Below are 23,734 nucleotides of genomic sequence, written 5' to 3'. Positions count from 1 at the left end.
CTCTACTGAACTGGACTGCTGGTGTGTCCGTGAAGCGTTTGCGAGTGGATGGAGCTGCTGCGAACCTGTGAACTGAACTGCGGATTTCCAGACTGCACAGACAGGAGGTGCTCCAAAGAACCTTTCTGAACAGGTCCACTTCCCCCATATCCGTTCTTTCCCAGTACCTCTGGTGGGTGGTGGGCTACAAGGGAGGTTAAAGCATTTAACAGCCATCATTAAAATATAGGTTTTGAAAAAATTAAAGTCACGAACCGCTGCCACATCACAGCACTCACACAGGATTCGGTACTCCCTCATTTTTAAATATCCAGTGGGGATCTTGGATAAAGGCATACAGCTGTGCATCTCAAAGCCTTGTATGAACTATGAATGTTCAAAAAGGTGTGTCTCCTTGCTGAGCGTGGCGGTGTGGATACTCACAACAACCATGAAGCTGAAGGAGGAGAACCATGAGTTTGAGGCTAGCCTGGGCTACATGGTGAAACCCTGTCTCAGAACAAAACAAAAACATGCTTCCTAAAATCATTTCTTAGTGGAAATTGAGGGCAGATAATAATATTTAGTGCATACATGTGTGCACTCTTATACAAAATAGCTTATAAATAAACAAACACAGCATACTCCTAGGCAGCATACACACGCGTCACTAACTCCTTAATCTACATGAACAGAAGCCACAAGAAGGCATGGGTACTCTAATCACTCAAGGGACCTAATTATTACTGGCCTTCCTGAGTGCTGCAACGTGCAAATCTACAACCTTGAGGCTCAGACCTTCACCTGTTTTTCGGAGACTTTCAATCACTGTCTTGGTCAACTCTGATCCCACCAAAGTAGCTGTGATGTTAAATATCAGCCAAGTTCAAGAACTCAGAGTTCAACACTGAACTCTGTCCTGGTCTGCTTGCAGTCAGGAGCTAGGCCTAACCTAAGTTCCTTCGCTGTGATAGACCACTGACAGACTCTCATACAGCGAACAGTACTTTCCTGAAACTCATCCACTTGTAGTAGCAGAAACACACCATTGGCACCTGCCAATCATTCTGATAGAATGTTGTGGCAAGCACACAAGGGTATAATAGGTATTTTTCCCCTCCAGATTTAAAGGAAGCTGTCCTGGTATTGCTTGGCAAAGCAGGGGACCTTACATAGCAAATCATTTTCCCGAGCTGATGTCCTTTTGTCACCCAAATGTTTTCAAGGGACAAATGCTCTCTTTCTCCCATTCCTACCTACTTTCTCCTCTGCAACTGGTCAGGGCTGGAAGGAGGAGTTTAAGATCCCCGTGTACCAGAGATCACCACTGAATCACAGAGGAGAGGCTATAGGAATCTACAGTCTAGAAAAGACTTCAGCTCCAAATCCCACAGCCACCGTCTCCACTTCCCCACATCTTCCCATGAGCTCTACCTGATGAAGAGTTGTGTGTTTACTAAGAAAGCAAACATGCTCAGGAGAGAAAGTGGAGTCCCGAAGGCTCTGTTTCCCAGGACTTTGACCCGAATTTTCTGGAGAAAAAAACTCCCCAGAAGGTTGGTACTAATCATGTGGCTTTGGGGACAGTGCCACATTGATGAATCTGCCCACCTAGTAGCCCATACCTACCCACAGATTATAAATACCAAATGAAGCCACAGCCTGTGAGACCCGGACATGAGATGTCTCAGCAGGCATCTAGTCTGACTGAAGTAGGCAAGGGAGAGATTGCTAAGCCAACTCTCATCTAGAAAGCACAGGGCTGTTCTGGCTGAGTCCTCTCTGGAATCTAAGAGCAGAGGACATGGGTTGAAAAGAGCAAGACTCATTCGTTCAGGAAGCTGTGGCGGAGGCACGCCCTTCCTGCCCGGAGACTAACTGCCAACATCATTTGGCTCCAGGTAAGTTACTGGCACAGGAAGGAGCACTTCCTCCTGTTCAGCACCCTTCATGGAACAGAGAGATCTGCTGCCTGGCCTCTCCTGCCCTGCAGGCACACCACAGGGCTTTGAGGATCTGAGGATGTCCCTGGGGTTCAGCGCCCATCCAGTCTCCTTGCTGGAGACTTCTACCCACGGCGGCTTCCTCTTAGGATGCCACAACAAGCCTTCCGTCTGACACTGAACCGCGTTCTCATACCCTCTGCTTGCACGTCTCCATGTTGGAGACTGGCAGCTGCATGCTCAACCCAGGTGATCACGGCTCGCACCTCCCCCAAGCGTCTCTGCCCTGTTCTGAAGCTCTAGATTACTGAGCAATAAGCACTAGAGGAAGATGAGGCTCCTGTCTGCTGTTAGCAAGGGCGTTCTGTTTAACTGTACTCCATAGCTGCTCCCAGGTGGGGGAGAGCAGAGCTAGTTTTCCACTGCCTTTCCTTCTTAGTGTTCACTGTGTCCTCTTAACTCTTGGGAACATGTCGAGACAAAGTTTCTTCTGTGAGACAGTTGAAGACAATGTATCCACCCAGTAATAGCGCCAAGAGAGTCCAGAAAACTGTGACAACGTTCCAATTTCCAAAGTGGTGATAGTCTCCCGATTTTCATCCTGGGGCTCTTTTGAAGTATTTTCCGTATTCTTTTTCCCCCTGATGTGGAAACTAAACCTTAAAGTGCCCACTGTGTGACAGGGATGAAGCAGGCCACTAGCCCTGTCTCTCACAGCCCACCCACACAAGCCATCTGTCAAAGCACACCAAAATAGCTTCACAGACTCCAGCTCTTGCACCTTCCCTCCTGCCTGGCACTCGTTTGAACTGCCCTCCCCCGGTTCTCTGCTTAATGAAATTTAATCATCCTTTAATCCTGAGCTCAACTGGCTTCTATAGTGCCTTCCTGATTATTGCAGCAGGAAGTCATTTGTCTTGCTCAGGATACAAGTTTATATATATAAAAGAGCAACTGCGACTTCACTGCGCTCTGCCTCCCAGATGAGTGTTCTGCAGGTGAATTTTATCTCCCCGGGTAAACTGTGAGCCTGAAGGAGACATAAGTGTTCCACACATCTTAATTTTCCCTCTCATCCTGCATATGATAAAAACTCGATAGTTTGAGTCAGTAAATGAAACATGTAGGGGAGAAACGGCTTCTTCAAAATTACACAATGTTGAAACTTGAATTTACAACTCCCAGACTGATCTCTACGTTCTTTCTTCCAAGCCACATCGACAATGCAGTTGCCACTTCCGTTAGCCTCCCAGGAGACCCCAGCACGGCTGAACATAGGCTGTTTTACATAGCAGAACTTAACTCGGGGTGGACTGCACTATTGAAAAGAGTAGTTGGAATGGGTGGGTGGGCTCGAACAGCTGAACTTCCTGTGTTGTTGGCCGCCATGACAAGAGTAAGCCTCCCAAGGTTGCTTCCTCCTTTAATGCGCTTCAGTTGGCTGTCAGCCTGAGGAGGGTGAGATGACACAGAGTGTCAATAAAGTGCCTTCAGGGGCAACAAGACTATAAGGAAAGAGTGGACCAGCATTGTCCTCTTTAAATCTGCTAGCCGATTTTATAAGCTCTGCCTTCTCTTGCCCGGTTTGATGATGTGGCTACAGAAATACCATCTGTACCTTCAGGGAACACCAGGTCGCTGCAAATAATTTAAGTAAAAATATCTTGAATTTACAAACTAATTTTTCTCACTGCTTTTTGTTTTAGCTGACAAGTTAAATGAAGGGGTGTGGAGGGGACTGTGCTATCTTTGTATAAAGATACTGTGCTATTATGCACTGACTCAGTGTCCTATATAATAAACCAACCTGTGGACTAAGGGTAATAAAATGGAGATAAGTAAACATTCCAGGTACATCTCAGCTGGTCGCTTGGGGTGGCACAGGAGTCTGAGGTGCCCAGGGAGTTTCTCAAGTAGGGATGACATTTCAATCGCCTGCTTTCAAAGAAGGCTAAGTGTGTGCTTAACTGCAAAGGCTTTGTCTGGCTGAGCAGAGACACACACAATTTGTTCAAAACAACGGAGAAGACTGATCCTTTTCTCAGCCCCTGTACTTACCAACCTAATTGTAAATAAATAATAAATATGTATTTCAAGAATTTGGGTTTGAAGCAATACCTTATCAGCCTAAGAAGACAGATGTCTTGGTCCAGTCTTGTTTATCTGTGTCTGTTTGCCTATTAAAACAAAACAAAACAAAAATAAAACAAAACAAAAAGCCACTCCCTGGACAGTAGCACAAAGCACAGTAGGACCCGGAAGTCTCAACCCAGTCTCATATCCCACATATTAACGTCACATTGCATCTTGTGTGCCGTGCATCTCGTGTGTTTATTTATTGATGACAGTTGTTTGCATTCCTTAAATACCTTCCTCATCCAAACTTAAGTATCAGGAGGTTAGCGTCAACATTTGCAAGATGGTGTTTCTCCAAAGTGTAGAAAGGATCCAATAAACCAAACGAAGCCCCAAGCCTTCTCGTCAGCTGCTGTGGTTGGTGCAACCATGCGAAATCTTAAATTGTTCCTTTAGCAGACCACTGTGACAAAGGAAGAAGCACCAGGCAGGAGGAAACATTGGCTTTACCAAGTGAAGACAGGCTGGCCAGCTCCAATCTCCCTAACCACTCCCTGGGAATACTTTGGCCTACAGCACTGATTCTGTTTGCCTCTGATACTTGTTGGTATGATGTATTTATAACTCCAAAGCACGGAGCATAACTTAAGGATAAAGTAGAAGGTCTTTGTATGTTCGAAAATCACTTCTTTCAAAGTCCAAGGACTCTTTGGTTTTCACATTGGACAACGTGAAAACCATTCCTGACGGCACAATACGTACGTGTCACCTTTTCACAGAACGTGACTGTTCAGTCTCCCTTCTATGATACCTCATCTTCCATCCCCACATAATTTCTGAGGCTCTTCTGGATCCTTTCTGGGTTTTTATGAACTCCTCGCTACGTTTTGTTGCTAGAAAAGTAGGTAAGTGTGCATGCTGTAGACTGTCGTGATCCTGGTCTTCACATCACTGCTGACATAAATCTCTACCTTCTCTCATCGATCTGAGTCTTAACCCAAATACTCCTGTGTCGCGGGATGCTTCTTATTTCAAAACCAAAACGTAATACTGAACAAACATCCAGCTGGCTCTGTCCTTCGAAAAGCCTCATCTACTGCGTCCTTCTCCTCCTGCATCTGGCCTTCTGTGTATGATACACTTGCAACAAAAACAAATGAGCAAAACAAAACATACCGTTCCTTTCTTGATGTAAAGAGTAAACAACAAAGTCTCCTGATAGCCCTGACGTCGATGTCCCTCTAACCTAGTTCAGCTGCTTCGCTCCATCCTCACTCTTCTACAGCCTGTTAAAGTGTCTCCACCCCTCTACATCATCCACATACGTTTAAATTCGAGAAACACCAACCCCTCCCCAGGTAAAGTGTAACTGCAAGGAGGGATGCCAGGGAGGGATGGATAGGTCTCTTAAGCGATATAAATTTTAGCAATTAACAGTGTCTTCATGGGAAGAACTTAAATACACAATTTTGACATTTCGTACTTCACAAATACCAGTTGTAAGATTTGCATTTAGCAGGAATTAATTACTCTGAAAGCAGGCCCTACATGACTTACCATGGTACCTTGTGCATTGGAAGCACATAATACAGTCCTAGTGGTCTCTACTCTGATAACTACATGAAAAACGTCCCTCTGTCTAGCAGGTTGTACTTTAGTAGATGACTGATGGGGGAAGCTTGGATAATGTTATGGATGTTTTTAACGAATGAATGGAAATCATGCGGTGGACTTAGAGGGAATAAGACAGAGCATATATTCCTAGGTCTTTGGGGACTAGTAGTGATCTAGATGGTCTGTGGACTGGTGTTCTGTAAAAGTCATTTAAACTTACACTGGAATAGACTTAATTACGTTTTTGAATTCTAGAAATAACTACTTTTATGTTCTTTAATGGATCTCTGTAAATACAGAATTTTCATTAAGAAAAAACTTAAGGCTGGGCAGTGGTGGCTCATGCCTTTAATGCCAACACTCAGGAAGTAGAGACAGGCAGATCTCTATGGGTCTGAGGCCAACCTGGTCTACAGTGTGAGTTCCAGGACATCTACATGGTAAAACTCTGTCTCAAAAAGGCATCCCCGCCCCACCACAAAAAAAGAAAGAAAAAATTTAAACAGAAAAGAAAATTGGCAGCAGCAGGTGTGCAGCAGCAGGTGTGCAGCAGCAGGTGTGCAGAAGCAGGTGTGCAGTAGCAGGTGTGCAGCAGCAGGTGTGCAGCAGCAGGTGTGCAGCAGCAGGTGTGCAGCAGCAGGTGTGCAGCAGCAGGTGTGCAGAAGCAGGTGTGCAGCAGCAGGTGTGCAGCAGCAGGTGTGCAGCAGCAGGTGTGCAGCAGCAGGTGTGCAGCAGCAGGTGTGCAGAAGCAGGTGTGCAGCAGCAGGTGTGCAGCAGCAGGTGTGCAGCAGGGTCTTGGAGCTCAGGAGAAAGTGACCAGTTGTACACAACTTTAGTGTAGTCTGCAGCATCATCATTGGTCCAAAACTCATAAAGACAAATTCCCCCTGAGCTTTGTCTTCAGACTCCTAGCGATAGGTACAATGTAAGTAGTGTTGTACGGAGATTCTCAGCTAAGGATCGGGCCTCACACTACACTAAGAGGAAGTTCAGAAGAACAGACATTGACACAAGCATCCGAGGTCTGTTGATTCTAGTATTCTAAAATATGTAACTGGTCACTGACTAGACAAGATTCGCAACCCACTTTGGAAGAATAAGTCAAATATACTGTTCTGTTTTTCTACCTTAAATGTCTGTGCTGGGTGACAAGCTTCTGTATTAATGGCTAATTTCAGAGGCCTTAGGACATATGACCTACACATGAGTAAGCGGGAAGTCCAACATGTCAAAGGCCCCTTACTGCTAACGAGAAACCCATTGAAATGGAGGAATAAATAAAAACAACTGTCCTTCCCACATGATTTGATTTCTTAAGGAATTTGAAGAAACACAGACATGTGACCTGTGGTTTGAGAAATGTGCGAATAAACTCCTCCAACACATTTGGATTCAAACTTGGCCTACAGCAGTGTGCAGTTTCTGTTTCAAGGATGGCTTGTGGAAGGACTCATATGCATCTGTCTCCTGCTGTGCCTCCAAGAGTCAGCCTACTCCCCTGTTCAGCCGCACTGTCTCAGGGCCGCCTGCAGGGAGCCCACTGCCCTCAGTCCCAAGCTCGTGGATGTCTGCTCCCAGACTTTGGTTTAGGACAATTCATACCTTATACAAATTCCTCCAGGGATGCTCAGAGATTTCCCTTTGCTGTTTAGAAACAGGAAGACTTTATTAATTTAAATAAAATGCATACACATCGCATATTGTTTAAACTGAGAAGGCCCCAGTAAGGCTCATGTATTTGAATATTTAGTTCCCAGTTGGTGAAGTGTTTAGGAAGGATGAGGAGGTGTGGCCTAGTTAGAAGAGGTGTATCTCTGAGGGTGGGCTATGAGGTTTCGAAGCCCATGCCAGTCCTCCCCCTCTCTCCCCCTGACTTCCCACCTCTCTCCTTGTGAATGATGTAAGCTCTCAGCTCCTCCTCCGCTACTATGGCTGCTGGCTTGCTGCCGTGTTCTTTGCCATGATGATGATGGACTAACCCTCTGCACTGTAAGCCAGCCCCCGGTTAAATGTTTTCTTCAATAAGTCACCTTGGTCATAATGTGTCTTCACACCAGTGGCACAGTGACTAAGACACATAGTGTCCTCCAAGAGATTTAGAGACATCCATCAACTTTTTAAAGCCAAAGAAGGTTCTGGAAAGACAGCCGAGAAAGAAGCAGAGTTTGACATTCTATTAGCACCCTTCACAAAAAGAGTAATCCGATAAGAAAGCTAACATACTTGGCAATGTTTGTGATAAGGATACAGCTCATAGGACTAGAGAGAGCGCTTAGCAGTCAAGAGAGCTTGCATCTCTTGTAGAGGACCAGTGTCAGTTCCCAGTACTCATATGGGGTTGGGGGATAACCGTCACCTGGAACTCCAGCTCTAGGGGATCTGATGCATTCTGACCTCCATGAGCACCCACGCGTATGTACACACACAGAGATACCCATGAATGCATAATAAAACAAGTCATATATAGTCATGAACACTAGCATAAACTTTAAAATATTAGCAGAAGGGGGGATCAGGGACTTGCATGCTGTCGGTCCTGTGCAGGAAGAAGCAGAGTGGAGCAGGATGAGTCTACTGGCGCTAGACACAGGAAAGGCCCCAAGTAGCCCAGACAGTCACTGGGGAACACAGCAACCAACATGATAGCAGCTCCCAGTCTGGTGAGAATATGAAGCCCACCGTGAGGATGGAGCGGTAAAGCAGTCTATTCCCTGAGAACTCTTGAGACTGAAGGGCCAGTGCTCCTCACTAGGGAAGCGGAAGTAAAGTCAAGCTGGACTGTGTCAGCAGAGGTGAAGGAAGAGAATCCAGGCTGCAGAACTGAGCCAGGAAACCTCGGATGCAGGAACCCAGTGAGGCCAGCTTTTCTGACTGCTGAGCTATGCCTTTCAACTAAAGCACGTCTTCTGAAAAGAGTTCAAGAAAACAAGGTTTACGTAGAAAGAACAGCAGAAGAAAGATCAAGGTCGCGTTGTATAAAAAGCTAATTCATAAAAAGAGAACAAGGGGCTAAAATAAGGCTACGCCCCAACCACGATCTAAACTGTAACCTGCACTGGAGAAGGGAAGCGAAAGGCGCTGGGAATATTACACACACATGAAAAGGAGAGTATAAATCACAACTTTAAAACTTACAAAGGGGGTTGGGGATTTAGCTCAGTGGTAGAGCAAAGGCCCTGGGTTCGGTCCCCAGCTCCGAAAAAAAAAGAAAAAAAAAAAGCAGGCTGGAAAGATAACTTAAGGTTTAAGGGCACTTGCTGTTCTCCTAAAGGACCCAGCCCCAATACCCATGTCGGACAGCTCACAACCACCTGTAACTTCAGCTTTAAGGGACTGGACACCCTCATCTTGCCTCTGCCCACATGTGGAATAACCCCATGCAGACACTCACACATATACACGAATAATAATTAAGTTAGAGGAAGTGTGTCACTGTGGGGGTGGGCTTGGAGACTCTTCTAGCTGCCAAGAAGCTAGTCTTCTGTCTGCCTTTGGATGAAGATGTAGAACTCTCAGCTCATTCAGCCCCATGCCTGCCTGGACGCTGTCATGTTCCCAACTGGATGATACTGGACTGAACCTCTGAACCTGTAAGCCAGCCCCAATTAACTGTTGTTCTTATAAGAGCTGCCTTGGTCATGGTGTCTGTTCACAGAACTAAAAATCGAACTAAGCCAGAAGTTGGTACCAGGAGTGGGGAGTGCTCCCACCAGGGGCCACAACAAACATTCCATTGTACTGGAAGATCAGACTTCCCCCTGGTCCTTTTGGGCTTCTAATGCCCTTAAACTAAGAAAGTAGTAACAGGGGCTGGAGAGATGGTGCAGGGGTTAAGAGCAATGACTGCTCTCCCAGAGGTCCTGAGTTCAATTCCCAGCAACCACATGGTGGCTCACAACCATCTGTAATGGGATCTGATGTCCTCTTCTGGTGTGTCTTAAGACAATGACTGTGTATTTACATAAAAAAACAAAACAAATAAATATTTCTTTAAAAAAAAAAGAAAGGAGTAACAGTGTTAGGAGGGGTGATAGATCCAGATTACTATGGGGAAATTGGATTGCCTTTCCACAATGGAGGTAAGAAGAGTTATGTCGACACAAAGTCTGAGGGCTGAGGGCTAGTGGACGTTTCGACAGCCGCCGACCCGCAGCTTGAGAGCCCTGCACCGACTTTCGTGGAAGTCTGAACCGGCTGTGCAGCTTTCCTTCCTCCTTGTTCCTGCAGCAACCATGTCCACCAATGAGAATGCTAACTCAACAGCTGCCCGGCTTAACAGATTCAAGAACAAGGGGAAAGACAGTACAGAAATGCGGCGCCGCCGAATAGAGGTTAATGTGGAACTTAGGAAAGCTAAAAAAGATGACCAGATGCTGAAAAGGAGGAACGTCAGCTCATTCCCTGATGACGCTACTTCTCCACTACAGGAAAACCGAAACAACCAGGGTACTGTAAATTGGTCTGTTGAGGACATTGTTAAAGGCATAAACAGTAACAATTTGGAAAGCCAGCTCCAAGCTACTCAAGCTGCTCGGAAACTGCTTTCAAGAGAGAAGCAGCCTCCTATAGACAACATCATCCGGGCTGGTTTGATCCCAAAATTTGTGTCCTTCTTGGGCAAAACGGATTGTAGTCCCATTCAGTTTGAATCTGCTTGGGCGCTCACCAACATTGCTTCTGGAACATCCGAACAGACCAAAGCTGTGGTGGATGGAGGTGCTATCCCAGCATTTATTTCTCTCTTGGCGTCGCCCCATGCTCACATCAGCGAGCAAGCTGTGTGGGCTCTTGGAAACATTGCAGGTGATGGCTCAGTTTTCCGAGACTTGGTTATCAAACATGGTGCAATTGACCCACTGTTGGCACTTCTCGCAGTTCCTGATCTGTCATCCTTGGCATGTGGTTACTTGCGGAATCTTACCTGGACACTTTCAAACCTCTGTCGGAACAAGAATCCTGCACCCCCCTTAGATGCTGTTGAGCAGATCCTTCCTACTCTAGTTCGACTCCTACACCACAACGATCCAGAAGTATTAGCAGACTCCTGCTGGGCCATTTCCTATCTGACTGATGGGCCGAATGAGCGCATCGAGATGGTTGTGAAGAAGGGAGTTGTTCCCCAACTTGTGAAGCTTCTAGGAGCTACTGAACTGCCCATTGTGACGCCGGCACTGAGAGCCATAGGGAATATTGTCACCGGAACAGATGAACAGACTCAGAAAGTGATCGATGCAGGGGCACTTGCAGTCTTTCCCAGCCTGCTGACAAACCCCAAAACTAATATTCAGAAGGAGGCCACATGGACAATGTCGAACATTACCGCCGGGCGCCAGGACCAGATACAGCAAGTGGTGAATCACGGCCTCGTCCCATTTCTCATTGGTGTCCTCTCTAAGGCAGACTTTAAGACACAGAAGGAAGCCGCATGGGCTATAACCAACTACACCAGCGGCGGGACTGTTGAACAGATTGTGTATCTGGTTCATTGTGGAATAATAGAACCCTTGATGAACCTCTTGAGTGCAAAAGATACCAAAATTATTCAGGTTATTCTTGATGCTATTTCAAATATCTTTCAGGCTGCAGAGAAACTAGGTGAGACAGAAAAACTCAGTATAATGATTGAAGAGTGTGGAGGCTTGGATAAAATTGAAGCCCTACAGAGCCATGAGAACGAGTCTGTGTACAAGGCCTCGTTGAACCTAATTGAGAAGTACTTCTCAGTGGAGGAAGAGGAAGATCAAAATGTGGTGCCAGAAACTACCTCTGAAGGCTTCGCCTTCCAAGTTCAGGATGGAGCTCCCGGGACCTTTAACTTCTAATGTCCAGCCAAAGCACAAAGTTGTTAGCTATGTGCTGTGCTGTGCTGTGTTCTCATAAATTTGTCTTACTGTTTCTCTACTAAGAACTCTTTTTAAATGTGGTTTGTTATTGTAGCACTTTTTACAAAAGAAACTATACTTGAACAGTTATAAACTGTACATACTCTATGAAGCTGTCCTCTGAGTTTATTTCTATGTGGAATTTCGTACCCTGTCGTGTCCTGTAAATAAAGATTTAAGTTCCATTCTTCTTTAAAAAAAAAAAAAAAAAGAAGAGTTATGTCTGGAGTGCAGGAGATTCCTTAGGGCGTCTCTTAGTACTACCATGTCCTGTGATTAATGTCAATGGGAAACTACAACAGCCTAATCCAGGCAGGATGACAAAGGGCTTAGACCCATCAGGAATGAACGTATGGGTCACTCCTCCAGGAAAAGAACGAAAACGTGCTGAGGTGCTTAAGGCCACATGACCAGTTGTAGAAACGAGGATTATAAAGTGGTATGAATGCCTCTGTTTTGTTTTGTTAAGAACACATTTGTATAGATATTTGTGTTTCTTTCAATTTCAACTTGAGATTCTAAAAGGATGTTCCTAAGGGACATTGACCTATTCTAAATTTATGATGCATTTGCTATTCTACACGGGACAACTATATCACGTTAGGTGTATTTATTACCTGGTTAATGTTTCATTTGGACATAAGATATGATTTGTGTCAAGTTGACAAGGGGTGGATTGTGATGGCTAATCTTGGTTGTCAACCTGACGACATCTGGCATGAACTATAGTCCAGAAATGGAGGGCACTCCTGTGATCTAGATCTTGAGGCTGGAAGACACAGGTTTTTGATCCAGATCTTGAGGAAGGGTGGCTATAAAAAGTTATCCTAGTAATAATGGGCCCAGACATGGTAGTAAATACCTTTAATCCCAGGAGACAAGGGCAAGCAGGTCTCTGAGTTCAAGGCCAGCCTAAGACAGAGCAAGTTTAGGTGAAGAAAAAGCTTAACCACCTTTAATCCCAGCATTCAGGAGACAGAGCCATACAGATCTCTGAGTTCAAGGTCAATCTATAGAGCAAGTTCCAAGACAGCCTCACTTAGGCAGTGAGGGAGTTAGAAAACAGAAAAAGAAAGCTGGTGATGGTGTAATAGAACAAGAGGGCCATATTCCAGCCCCAGCAAGCAGCAGAACTCAGTAGCTTCCACCACATGGCTATGGCTTTAGAGTCCAGAATAGAAGAGGTTACTGGGACAGTTGGTGCTGGTTACCTGGAGCTAAGAAATTAGTGCTGATTAAGAAGAGACAAGCATCACTGAATTGAAATCTGGGAAGTATTTTCTGAGAGGACAAAGAAGCTGTGTCCCAGAGATAGCCAAGGTTGTACCTCGTGCTGCAGCTGTACTTGGTAACCTGTAAGAGTCACCCAGGTGGTACTGGTTTTGAAGGCATGAAGGGGTCATGAAGAGTAGCTGAGGTTGGGCACTGTGAGAGGCCATGGAAGGCCATTGGTGAAGGTGCAGCCTCAGTTGCAATTGATGGCCCAGGACTGAAGGGGTCACGCAAAGGAGTTGAGGCCTGGCACCATGAACATAGCCTGTGAGAGGCTACTGGTGAAGCCTAGATGCAACGGAAGATCCTAGTGGATTGGAGACGCCAGTACCATGGGATGATCACCAAGATTTGCCAGAGCAGTGGGATACCTACCCAAGAAGGCTGCTAACAGGGAGTGGAAACAGCCCAGGAGAAAAAAGCTTGTCACAGTCAACAAAGCTGAAAGGCGCTGGAGATCTGGAGAGCGCTTTGACATCGACATGGAGATGCAGAGTTTGGAGTTTGGCCAGCGGGTTTCGGGTCTTGTTTGTTTCTGTATTTCCTCACTATGACATTTTGGAATGATAATCTATATCCTGTTATGTCTAAGGTATGTGATCTGCTTTTTGATTTTGACTTTATAAGTAATTACAGTTAAGTGATTGGATGAATATCAGAAAAGACTTTGAATTTAGGACTTTTAACATTGTAGAGACTCTTACAGACTATGGAACTTTTGAAGTTGGACTAAATGTATTTTTCATTATGCTTTGGCTATGGCCCCATAGACCCATGTATTGAAACAATCCTATGGGGGTCAGGGAGTAGAATGTGGTGGTTTGAATATGCTTGGCCCAGGGAGTGGCACTATTAGGAGGTGTGAACCTTGTTAGAGGGAGTGAGTCACTGTGGGGGTAGGCTTGGAGACTCTCCTAGCTGCCAGGAAGCCAGTCTTCTCCTAACAGCCTTTGGATAAAGATGTAGAACTCTCAGCTCCCCCAGTCCCACATTTGCCTGGACACTGTCATGTTCCCACCTTGATGATAATGGACTGAACCTCTGAACCTGTAAGGCAGACCCAATGAAATGTTGTACCTTATAAGAGTTGCCTTGGTCATGGTGTCTGTTCACAGCGGTAAAACCCTAACTAAGACAGAAGTCTATTTTAAAAGATATAAAGAAAGTAGCAACTGTTGATGGAAGGAGAAAATCTGACATATATATATGGGGGTCCTTAAAGACTAAAACCTCAGGAAGAGTACAGTACACCCCCTTCTTTCCCTCTCTTTCACCGCTCTTCCTTTCTCATTCTCATGCTTGCCTGATTTCTTTGAGCCATGGTCTCACACTCCAGCCTGGAGTTCACTATGTAGCCCAGGGTGCAACATTCCTGCCTCAGCCTCAAGCATTCCATGATCAGAAATGTGACCCTTCATGCCTGGGTTCAGAATATTACTTTAAAAATATTTAAGAACATTTACTGAACCAAAAATTATTTGGGAGAGGGCTAGAGAAATGGCTCAGTGGTTAAAAGCACTGGCCGTTGTTCCAGAGGGTATCAGATCAACTCCCAGTACCTATGTGGCACTTCACAACTGTCTGTAGCTCCGGGCTTATGGTGTGGCACCATCTTCTGGAGTCCCCGGGTACCAGGCACACACAGGGTGCACAGAGCACACAGACAAAATACCCATACACATAAAATTTAAAAATGAAGACATATATATTTAGGGCCTGGGGATGTAGCCCAGTGGTCATACTGACTTAGCATGTACAAGCCCATGCCCAATCGTTGGCATCAAATTAAATAGGAAATGGGATACCCATATTTAGGAAGAACACTGATAATGTTTCTAGGACACATATTGACTTAGAGTGATGAGGTAAGACATGCTCACATGCCTGGGAACTCTTACAGGATTGATCCTCAGAGCCAAGGAAGGAATATTACCTTAGCTTCAAGTGTTTCAAGATGTCCGAGATAAATGGAGAAACACATTTCAGGGTCTTAAGAAAATACAAGCTGAGAGTTTTATAGGAAGAAAACCTACCAGGCAGAAAGGACAGTGACTCTTATCAACATGTAAGATTCGGGGAGTTGAGTCCCCGTGAGTCTCCCTGTGGGCTTGTCAGAAACAGCACCATAATAGCGAGACAGCAACTGGGAGGCTAGCAGAGGAGATTTAATATAGAACCCGGTGCAGAATAGAGTGCCAGATGATAGGGGAAGGCTTTGTAGACACTGGCCATATACTCTGACAGTGCAGATAGAGTAGGACTTACTTTTGAAAAATAAAGGAAAATACAGATGCAAGTGAAAAGTGTGACACCTTCCCCTCCAACTGATTGCCACCAATCCAAATGGTGGCATTACTCTTCTGAGCCTTCTGTGAAAGCCTAGTAGTAGCCTTAATTTGAACTGAAATATCAGAATGAACTAACAAGTTATTTTATCTTTTCTTGTTGGTTTGTTTGTTTTTTGAGACAGGGTTTCTCTGTAGACCAGGCTGTCTGCGAACTCACAGAGATCCACCTGGCTCTCCCTCTCAATTGCCTGACAGAAAGTGTGTGGTATGACTCCTGGCTGAGTGATTCGATCTTTAAAAATAGATATGATACACCCTTTGTGTTTTGAACTTAGGGTTTGAAGTGCCATTTTCCATATGAGAAGTGGGGCTCATTGAAGGACTGAGTCCAGGTCTGTGGTGCGAGATGTGGAAGGCGATCCAGAAACCAGGTCCTATCAGAGAGCCAGGATGCTGTCGGGCACGCTGGGCCATCTCAAAATGATTCACGTGCCAACCGAAGAGACTCTCAGAGGCTAACCATGAAGCACACCAAACTGCAAAAAGCTAGAAACCCATAAAATATATCAAATACATGTGTGCTGAACACATGCATGTGTGTAAGCCCAAAATAAGTAAACCAAGCTACCTCTGAGTGTTGAAAGAAAACTGTTAGTTTGTAAGTACAGGAAAAAACCGGGCACTTGCTTTGCCTTCCCTGATTAAACAAACAATAGGGGAGGAAAAGCATTTTTAAGCAGAATTCTTTTAGCAAGTAGAGTAAGAGGTAACAGATTAGGACAGCCTATAGAGTCAGACACAACCAGTCATCAGAGGCTTCTTGGCGTTCCACCATTGTAATGCCACGGGACCAAACCTGAGGCTCACCAAACTTTCAATCTAGCTGCCAGGTTGCAGGAGCTGCAGAGATGCATGTGAAGCCACCCCAGGAACAAGTGAGCAGGCCGAGTCAGACGGCAGAAACTGTAGCTCGGACTCTGGTTTCTGAGGCCTTGCGCAGATCAACTGTTTGGAAAAGTTTGTAGGGAAAACTGTGGGCACAGAAAGATTCGGAAGAAATAAGAAATACTCAAGTTAATAAAGAAAAAAAATATTCAGAAGACATACAAGCTTTTTAAAATTGGCAAAACAAAACTCTCCTTTTTAGAAATGTTAATTGGGTAAAATCCACAGAAGGAAGAGATTTCCAACGCCAGTCGGTAGTGACTTTGGGGCCCGAGGGAGACAGCTATGGCCACCACAGACCACAAAGAACACTTGGGATGCAGTTGAGCAGAAGTTGTTTCTTGAGCTGGGAATGCTCCAGAACAATCTATTAACACTGTGTTTATTTTGTTTTTAAACATTTGTATTTCATTTCATTCGCAAAGAGACTTTAAAATATACACGTCTTAGCTGGGAGGTGGTGGCATAAGCCTTTAATCTCAGCACTCAGGAGGCAGAGGCAGGTGGATTTCTCTGAGTTTGAGGCCATCCTGGTCTACAGAGCGAGCTCCAGGACAGCTAGGGCTACACAGAGAAATCCTGTTTTGACAAAAAGAACACACACACACACACACACACACACACACACACACACACACACACCCTTTAGCCTAGCAATTTTGTGACTAAGGATGTCTATAATCTCAGGAGCTGAGGAGATGGTTAAGATACTGGCTGCTCTTCCAGAGGACCAGGGTTTGTTTCCCAGCACCCACGTGGAGACTCGCAACTACAACTCCACGTCTTATGTCCCCTTCTGGACTCCATGGGCATCAGTGACACACATGGTGCACACACATAAAATAGTAAATCAAAAAGTAAGACAAACCTATTCAAATGTGCGGAGGTGAGCGTGTCCGTTACAGCACTTGGGAAGGAGCTGAGAGGGAGTCAGGCAAATGCCTACTATATAAGGACTCCCAATAACTCACGGTGATCCATACAATGGAATATTATGGCACCATGGAAATTGAAACTAAACTATGGTCTATGTGGCTTCCCAAACATAGAGTGTGTGTGTGTGTGTGTGTGTGTGTGTTAACAGAGTGTGAACCGTGGGCTTCACGTGCACTAGGTGAGTGCTCTAACCTTCCCACCCCTCCAAACATAAAGAAACTCATGCTAAAGATGAGAGGAGCGAGTGTCTATGATTACTTTTACCAAATGTGAGAAGAAAAAGGACATATTCACCGGACAGTATTTGAAAGGCTAAGTAAGAAACGGCCAACCTCATTACCTCTGAAGGTGGAGAAGGACTGGGGAGGGGCTCAAAGGCTGTGGATTTTCTCAGCTTTTATATTTTAATGGTGCACCTATGTTCTGATGGTATGTTTTTAAAAGCCAACCGTTCTTTTGTTTCCTTTCGTTTTGTTTTGTTTCTTCACACTTGTGGTCCTGTATCAGCATCCCAGTGAGTGGGTGATAGGTCACAGGAAGTGATATTTATTAAAGGAGAAAAGATAACCCTGCCTGTATGAGAAAGTGGAGTGTGGCAGAATAGAGCTGGCAGGATGAGTATGTGAGGCTGGCTGTCTCCGCTGATCTTCAGTAGACAGCAGGATTCCGGGCACGCGGGATCTGATGCCGGTGAAGGAGTGGATCTGCCAGCAGAAGTACAAGCAAGCTTCCTTCTTCCATGCCATCTGTCTAAGCTGCCGGAGGAAAGGTGGGTCTTCCCAGCTCAAAAGACGCAGATACTAAACGCCAACCTTCCCACTTCAAGTGCTTTAAGAAAAACCCTGCCAGATGTACGTAGCTGCCTTGATTTCGGTTGATTCCTGATAGCCAAGTTGACAAGCGAGAACAGCCATTACATGAGTTGACCCCTGTATTCCTAGCAACCTGGGTTGTTATAGAGCTGGCAACCTCAAGTCTGGGGCTGCGTGTGAAAACTCCAAGTTCTAACAACGTTTTCCTTTTGCTCTTGATACAGAAGCTCATATCTGTGCTGCTCACTTTGTAAAGAAGTGTAGTGAGGAACACAGACAGCACTTGCTGTAGATCTACAGCAAGCATTCTTGAAGTCACTCTCTCGCCAGCTTTCTGCTGAGTGTCTGGTTTGCATCAGAGCCAAGGTAGACACTGGGGTACAACAAAGAACATGACAGATAAGCCCTGTCCTCAGAGACCTGACCACATAACTGAATACGTCCCTTACTGAGTATAGTTTGCTTGCGGGCCAGATGATTTGGACTTCTCAGTAGCATATGGATCATATAAAGTAAAAACGGAACTTGCTGGTGGATATGAAAAATACGAACCACATAAATTTTAAGTCTTAAAATAGCAGCTTATTATGTCTTTCATAAAGTTAAGGTTGGTGTGGTAGGAGTCCTACAGATGGTCCTCAAGGATTCTACTTCCTGGCATCTACACCCTTGGAAGACTCTGTCCTTTGGAGTGTGAGCTGGTCCTAGGGGCTTGATTCTGATAGATAAAACACTGCAAAGGTGATGATGGGGCATCATTCCCAGAGTAGGTTAAAACGAGTGTGACCTCCCGTCTTCTTTTCATGCTGTCTTGGCCTTCTCTCCCACACTTGTTTGGAGAGAGGCCTTCACGGCACACGGTGTGAGTCTGAGGCTATCTTTGGGTCCCATGCTCTATGCATACGTGCATTGGACACAGATCCCTCAGAGCCACCTGAGAATGCCTGTAATTGTAGCAGTCTAGCAAATGCCAGAACTTCGATTTCGAAGAGCCCTCAGTGCATGTGAAGCAAAAGCCTGCCAAGCTGCACCAGGGGAAAGGGATGGTGTTTTAAGCTTTCAGTCTGGGGATGCTTGTTACCAAGCAACAGGCAACCAATATGGTTGACTAGCCCCTTTGGAAGTAGATCACATAGGGCAAGGCAAGGCCTTTGGGAGCATTATTTCTCACATGGGCAAACATGGCACAGCCATGACAGAGTGTATTGTGTCCCTTGTCTTTCTTTCATCTTTCCAATGACCTAATTTTGCTTCAGAAAGCCTAGTTGAAAAGAGACTCGAAAAAAATCTAAAAAAAAAAAAATTCTTGTAACTTTTTCTGGCAATGATTTTTTTCAAATTAAATGGTCTTGAAAAACTTTAATTTGAAAGTAATTCCATTAAGAATCATTCTAGACATAGATGGTATTTTATATAAATTATTCTTCTGTAGTCGCCTGCCTGTCTCTGCTATCTGCATTCCTTTACTTTATGTTGAATTTCTCTCCATCACTCAGCTTTTGGTTGCAGGGTAAGTAAGACCTCTACTCAAGGAAGACTCCACAGCCTTCCATCTTCAACATCTTCAACCCACCCCTCCGGCCTGCATGTGCATGTTCGTGTGTGTGTGTGTGTGTGTGTGTGTGTGTGTGTGTCTGTGTGTGTGTCTGTGTGTGTGTATCAGTGTGTGTGTGTGTCTGTGTGTGTGTCCGTGTGTGTGTATCAGTGTGTGTGTGTGTTTGTGTGTGTGTCTGTGTGTGTGTCTGTGTCTGTGTGTGTCTGTGTATCAGTGTGTGTGTGTCTGTGTGTGTGTGTCTGTGTGTGTGTCCGTGTGTGTGTATCAGTGTGTGTGTGTTTGTGTGTGTGTATCAGTGTGTGTGTATCAGTGTGTATGTGTCTGTGTGTGTGTGCGTGTATCAGTGTGTGTGTGTCTGTGTGTGTGTCCGTGTGTGTGTATCAGTGTGTGTGTGTTTGTGTGTGTGTGGCTAGAAATAAGTGTTACCATATTCAAGTTATTACTCAGAAAGCCTCACATGGCATCCTTGCTTTTCTCACTGAAGGAGGAGAAAAAGGAATGTACTCTGTTTTAGGACATAAATCGTGGAACTATTTTTAGTAGTTTCTATTTGGAAAAGATTTTTTTTTGCATTAATTTTTGTAGACATTTCAGATTATCGGCTCATTGAAAACTATAGACAGTCCATATTTGGAGGCTTAGAGGGGACACCCCAAAATAGTGTGATACAGTGCGAAAGATGACACCTTGAAAAGGAAAGATTTTGTGCACTCGTTTACTTTGCTCTCAAGGTTGGCTTTTCCTAGTTTGAATGAATTAAGAAATGACCCTCAGATTACTTTCCAAAGTACGAAGGAGGGAAGACAACACAGCAAACCTCACATTCCATTTCCTCCTAAAATATTTAAGGAGACAAGCAAGCTGCAGCAGGAAAATGGCCTCAGAAGAACATGGTAATTATTTATGTCATCTCCAAATTAAAAAGGAGCTGATGTCAAATGAACACTCTGGGATGAAGAAGCCAGCCAGGCCTGTGCTAGCCTTTGGATTTGACACGCATTTGTCCCTTCCCATCTGCAGCTTGCATTCTACACAGTACCTCTCCGACAGCAGCGACAACAACAGAATAATCACATGTGTTTACATTTATGTTTTGTTTTATCATCAACCTTAAAAAGATACAAACCTCCAGAGTACAGGAGGACCTAAGACTCTGGCCTCTTATCATGTGGCATGACCTCAATGCTTCTCTGACATCAGATAGGGCTCTGGGAAGGACTAAGTCTCCAGTGGGTGAACTATGGGGTGGGGGAGGTGCTGGACTCATGGTTTGTGCATGTTAGGCAAGCGTTAGTCAACAAGCTACATCCCCAGTCCTGGGAATAGGCATCTCAAGAAGCCCTAGAACCATTTGGTGAGCCATTGCACGGGCAAGTCCCATGTAGATAGTCCCTTTGGGTTCTAGAGAAGAGGGCTTCTGGCAAAGACCCACACTCCTTGAGGCATGCACATGAAGGGAGTACTGCCAAGAGGTCAGGGGAGGTCCATGCTGCATTTGCAATGACAGATTTTTCTACTTTGGGTAAAAAATTCCAACAGACCTTCCCCATAGACATTCAGAACTAAAGCCTGGAAGTCTAGCCATAGGCCTCTCCTGAGGCAAAGACACACAGAGGTAGCCAGAGTGGAGAGGGAAGACAGCACAGAGACAGCACCTGTCTTGGAAGTTTTTTTCAGAGTTGTTTCTGAAATGGAACTGCTTGCATTGTCATTCTCCTATTAGAGTTGATGCAACTGACACAGGCATCAGAACCAAAGACCCCAGCTAGTTACCTCAGAGCTGGCCGTCCCCTCAGCTAGTTACCTCAGAGCTGGCCGTCCCCTCAGCTAGTTACCTCGGAGCTGGCCGTCCCTATTGTATCATAATCCCCCTCCTTTGCAATTCCCAATCTCTGTTCCAGTGTCAATCTGCCTTGCTAATTGAATCATATGCTTCAGAGAGACCCCACACAGAGTCCTGGACACATTTGGAAGGTTTTTATTTTTATTTATATACTGAGATCTTGACTCAAAAAGGAAAATCAATCATTACATTTTTATTCAGAGTGTGTCATAGGTGCCTCTGTGTGTGTGTGTGTGTGTGTGTGTGTGTGTGTGTGTGTGTGTGCAGGCACAAGTGTGTATGTATACACATGTGTGTGTGCCTGAGCACTTTCTTGAGCCTTGGCATGCATGTGGAGATTTAAAGAGCAACGTTCAGGAGTCAGTTCTCCCCTTCCACCATATGGCCCTGGAGAGCTACCTCATACTGCTCGGGTTGGCACCTGTTACACCATCCTGCCAGCCAGGAAGTCTCATTTAAATGCTGTGGATCAATACAGGGCTGACTGATTTGTAGTGGTCAAAAACACCTCATTCCATGGCACTGTACAGCAGGCATTCCAGGGACTCGGGATAAATGATACTGTTCTGTTCTTCCTGCCCTCCATATTCTCACACAGGAGAAGGCAGATTTCTGATGGTCCCCAGGACCTAAAAGGTCACCCTTAGGTGCAAGGTGAAAAATCTCAGAGACACAAGTACCCTCCCCAGACACCACCAAGGAGGGCCTTTGGGGGACCCAGTTCTTCTTATGGACTGTCTGTTTAGGGAGAGGCCAGTGAGTGAACTACTGGGTGTGGGTGAACCTTTGGTCTTTCCAAGCATCATCCAGCCGCCAAGGCGGTGTCTCCCTCCCATAGCCTCCAAAGCAATTGCTCAGTTACACCTAAGCAAGGGGAGGAAGACAGAGAGTACTGAGCATCAGTACCGCATCGGTGTGTGGAGCACAGGTCCCGGGCCAGCCTGGGGGTGCCCTTCTTACATAGCTTGTTTGTATGTTGTAGTCATGGACTCATATGTATTCATTCTCAATCACATAACACTGACTTGTGAGAGAACAGGGTGTACCAGTGTGCTTTACCGTTCAGACAGACAAACAGCAATGCAGATGTGGGCTAACTTGCTGTGACACAATAACCTTACCCCTGAGGCGGGCAGAAAAGAGGTGGACTCTTATTGGAGCCCCAGGAGGCCTTCCAACATGTTGTCATCCATTGTATTAGCAGCAGCAGACTGGCCAAGAGGCCTTGTCACACACAGAGACCTGAGGTCACGAGTGGGAACACGTTCCCAGCATCCCAATTCTGATTGATTCGTACTGAAGTCACTGCTAACTAGTGATTGCCACTGCCCAAAGCTACAGGGCTCAGTGGATGAACAACACCTAAATTAAGCAAACTTGAGCCTGTGGACACACATTGTTCTAGTTGCAATGGGGAGAAAATGGAACCAAAACCAAACATAAATGCAAACCACGAGCTAAGATCAGGCTGAAGGGGCAGAGACTGCCAGAGAGAGGGTCCTGGCAGAACCTGGGTCGCTCTCCTCATCCTGTAGTTGCTTCTGCCCAGTCTCCCTAGAGTCCATCCATGTTGTCCGTTGCTGGTACAGCCTCGGTGTAGCCTCCTGTAGTCCCTTCCTCACAAACTCCACTGCCTTCATCCAGTGAGTGCAACCGCCTTTCTCCAGGCATTCCTGGTCCAGCTCTGCAGCCTCTCTCATCCCCTACCATGTACCTGTTAAAGTCCACACCAGTCTCCCTTCCGTTCTCCACACACGTTCCTTCTTGTAGTTCCTGGGGCCAGGTATGGAGAAAGCATGTTGTTTAGGCTAGGCAACTATTTCAAGGATGTTTAGTTTCTTTCTGCAAATCTCTGACAGAGGCCGGGTAGCCTCTTGGAGTCTCAAGAATATCTGGACGGCATCAGAATTAAATGGTGCTTTTTCTGTTTGTGACTCCTTGAGGACATTCGAGCAGCTAATGGGAAACTTCTCTTTACGCTTTACGTAAGCCCGAGCGGCTCTGCTGTCAATAATATCGAATGGTGCCTCTTGCCAACTTTCCACTTGGTGGAGGATCTTTCCTAAAGATGCACATTGAGAAGCAGCCGCAGAACCAGCAGTGGCTGGGCCAAATCCTGATTAAAATTCTTGCTAGTGACTCCTTTGCCAATGCTGTCCTGTATTTCCACCTGTTGGAAATATAACTGCTTGTCATGCTGGGGAACGTGTCAGCACCTTCCAGATGTCACATACGCACTGTCCCCCTTTTACAATGTCAGCAGTCAAACATGTTAAAACCTCAAACCTCCAAAAATGGAAGTGACTGGATGGATCTGTCTACGTTTTAATGTAGAAGCAGTTACATGTGGTAAGGAGAAAGTTCTAGAAAGTAAAACTGGTAATAAAACTCTTCATGCTTCAAACACAAGGGTCCTTCTAACTCTGCCTATGATCCAACCTCAAGCTGTATTTCTTTTTTTTTTTATTTCAATCTTTTATTATTTTTTTTATTAACTTGAGTATTTCTTATATACATTTCGAGTGTTATTCCCTTTCCCGGTTTCCGGGCAAACATCCCCCTCCCCCCTCCCCTTCCTTATGGGTGTTC

The 23,734-nt window shown here is 45.4% G+C and overlaps 1 protein-coding gene across 1 annotated transcript; it reads left to right on the top strand.

Annotated features, from left to right (window-relative positions):
* The first annotated feature begins 9,711 nt into the window (after positions 1–9,711).
* Kpna2l1 (karyopherin subunit alpha 2 like 1) lies at positions 9,712–11,549 on the top strand. Its single transcript, XM_087555029.1, has one exon. The coding sequence runs from the start codon at positions 9,845–9,847 to the stop codon at positions 11,432–11,434; it is 1,590 nt and encodes a 529-aa protein (XP_087411155.1). The 5' UTR covers positions 9,712–9,844; the 3' UTR covers positions 11,435–11,549.
* The last annotated feature ends 12,185 nt before the right edge of the window (positions 11,550–23,734 follow it).

The sequence above is a fragment of the Rattus norvegicus genome, chromosome 6, assembly GCF_021556685.1.
Source record: "Rattus norvegicus strain SHRSP/BbbUtx chromosome 6, alternate assembly SHRSP_T2T, whole genome shotgun sequence".
In the NCBI taxonomy this organism is placed as follows: domain Eukaryota; kingdom Metazoa; phylum Chordata; class Mammalia; order Rodentia; family Muridae; genus Rattus; species Rattus norvegicus.
This window is presented reverse-complemented; position numbering and strand designations above follow the sequence as displayed.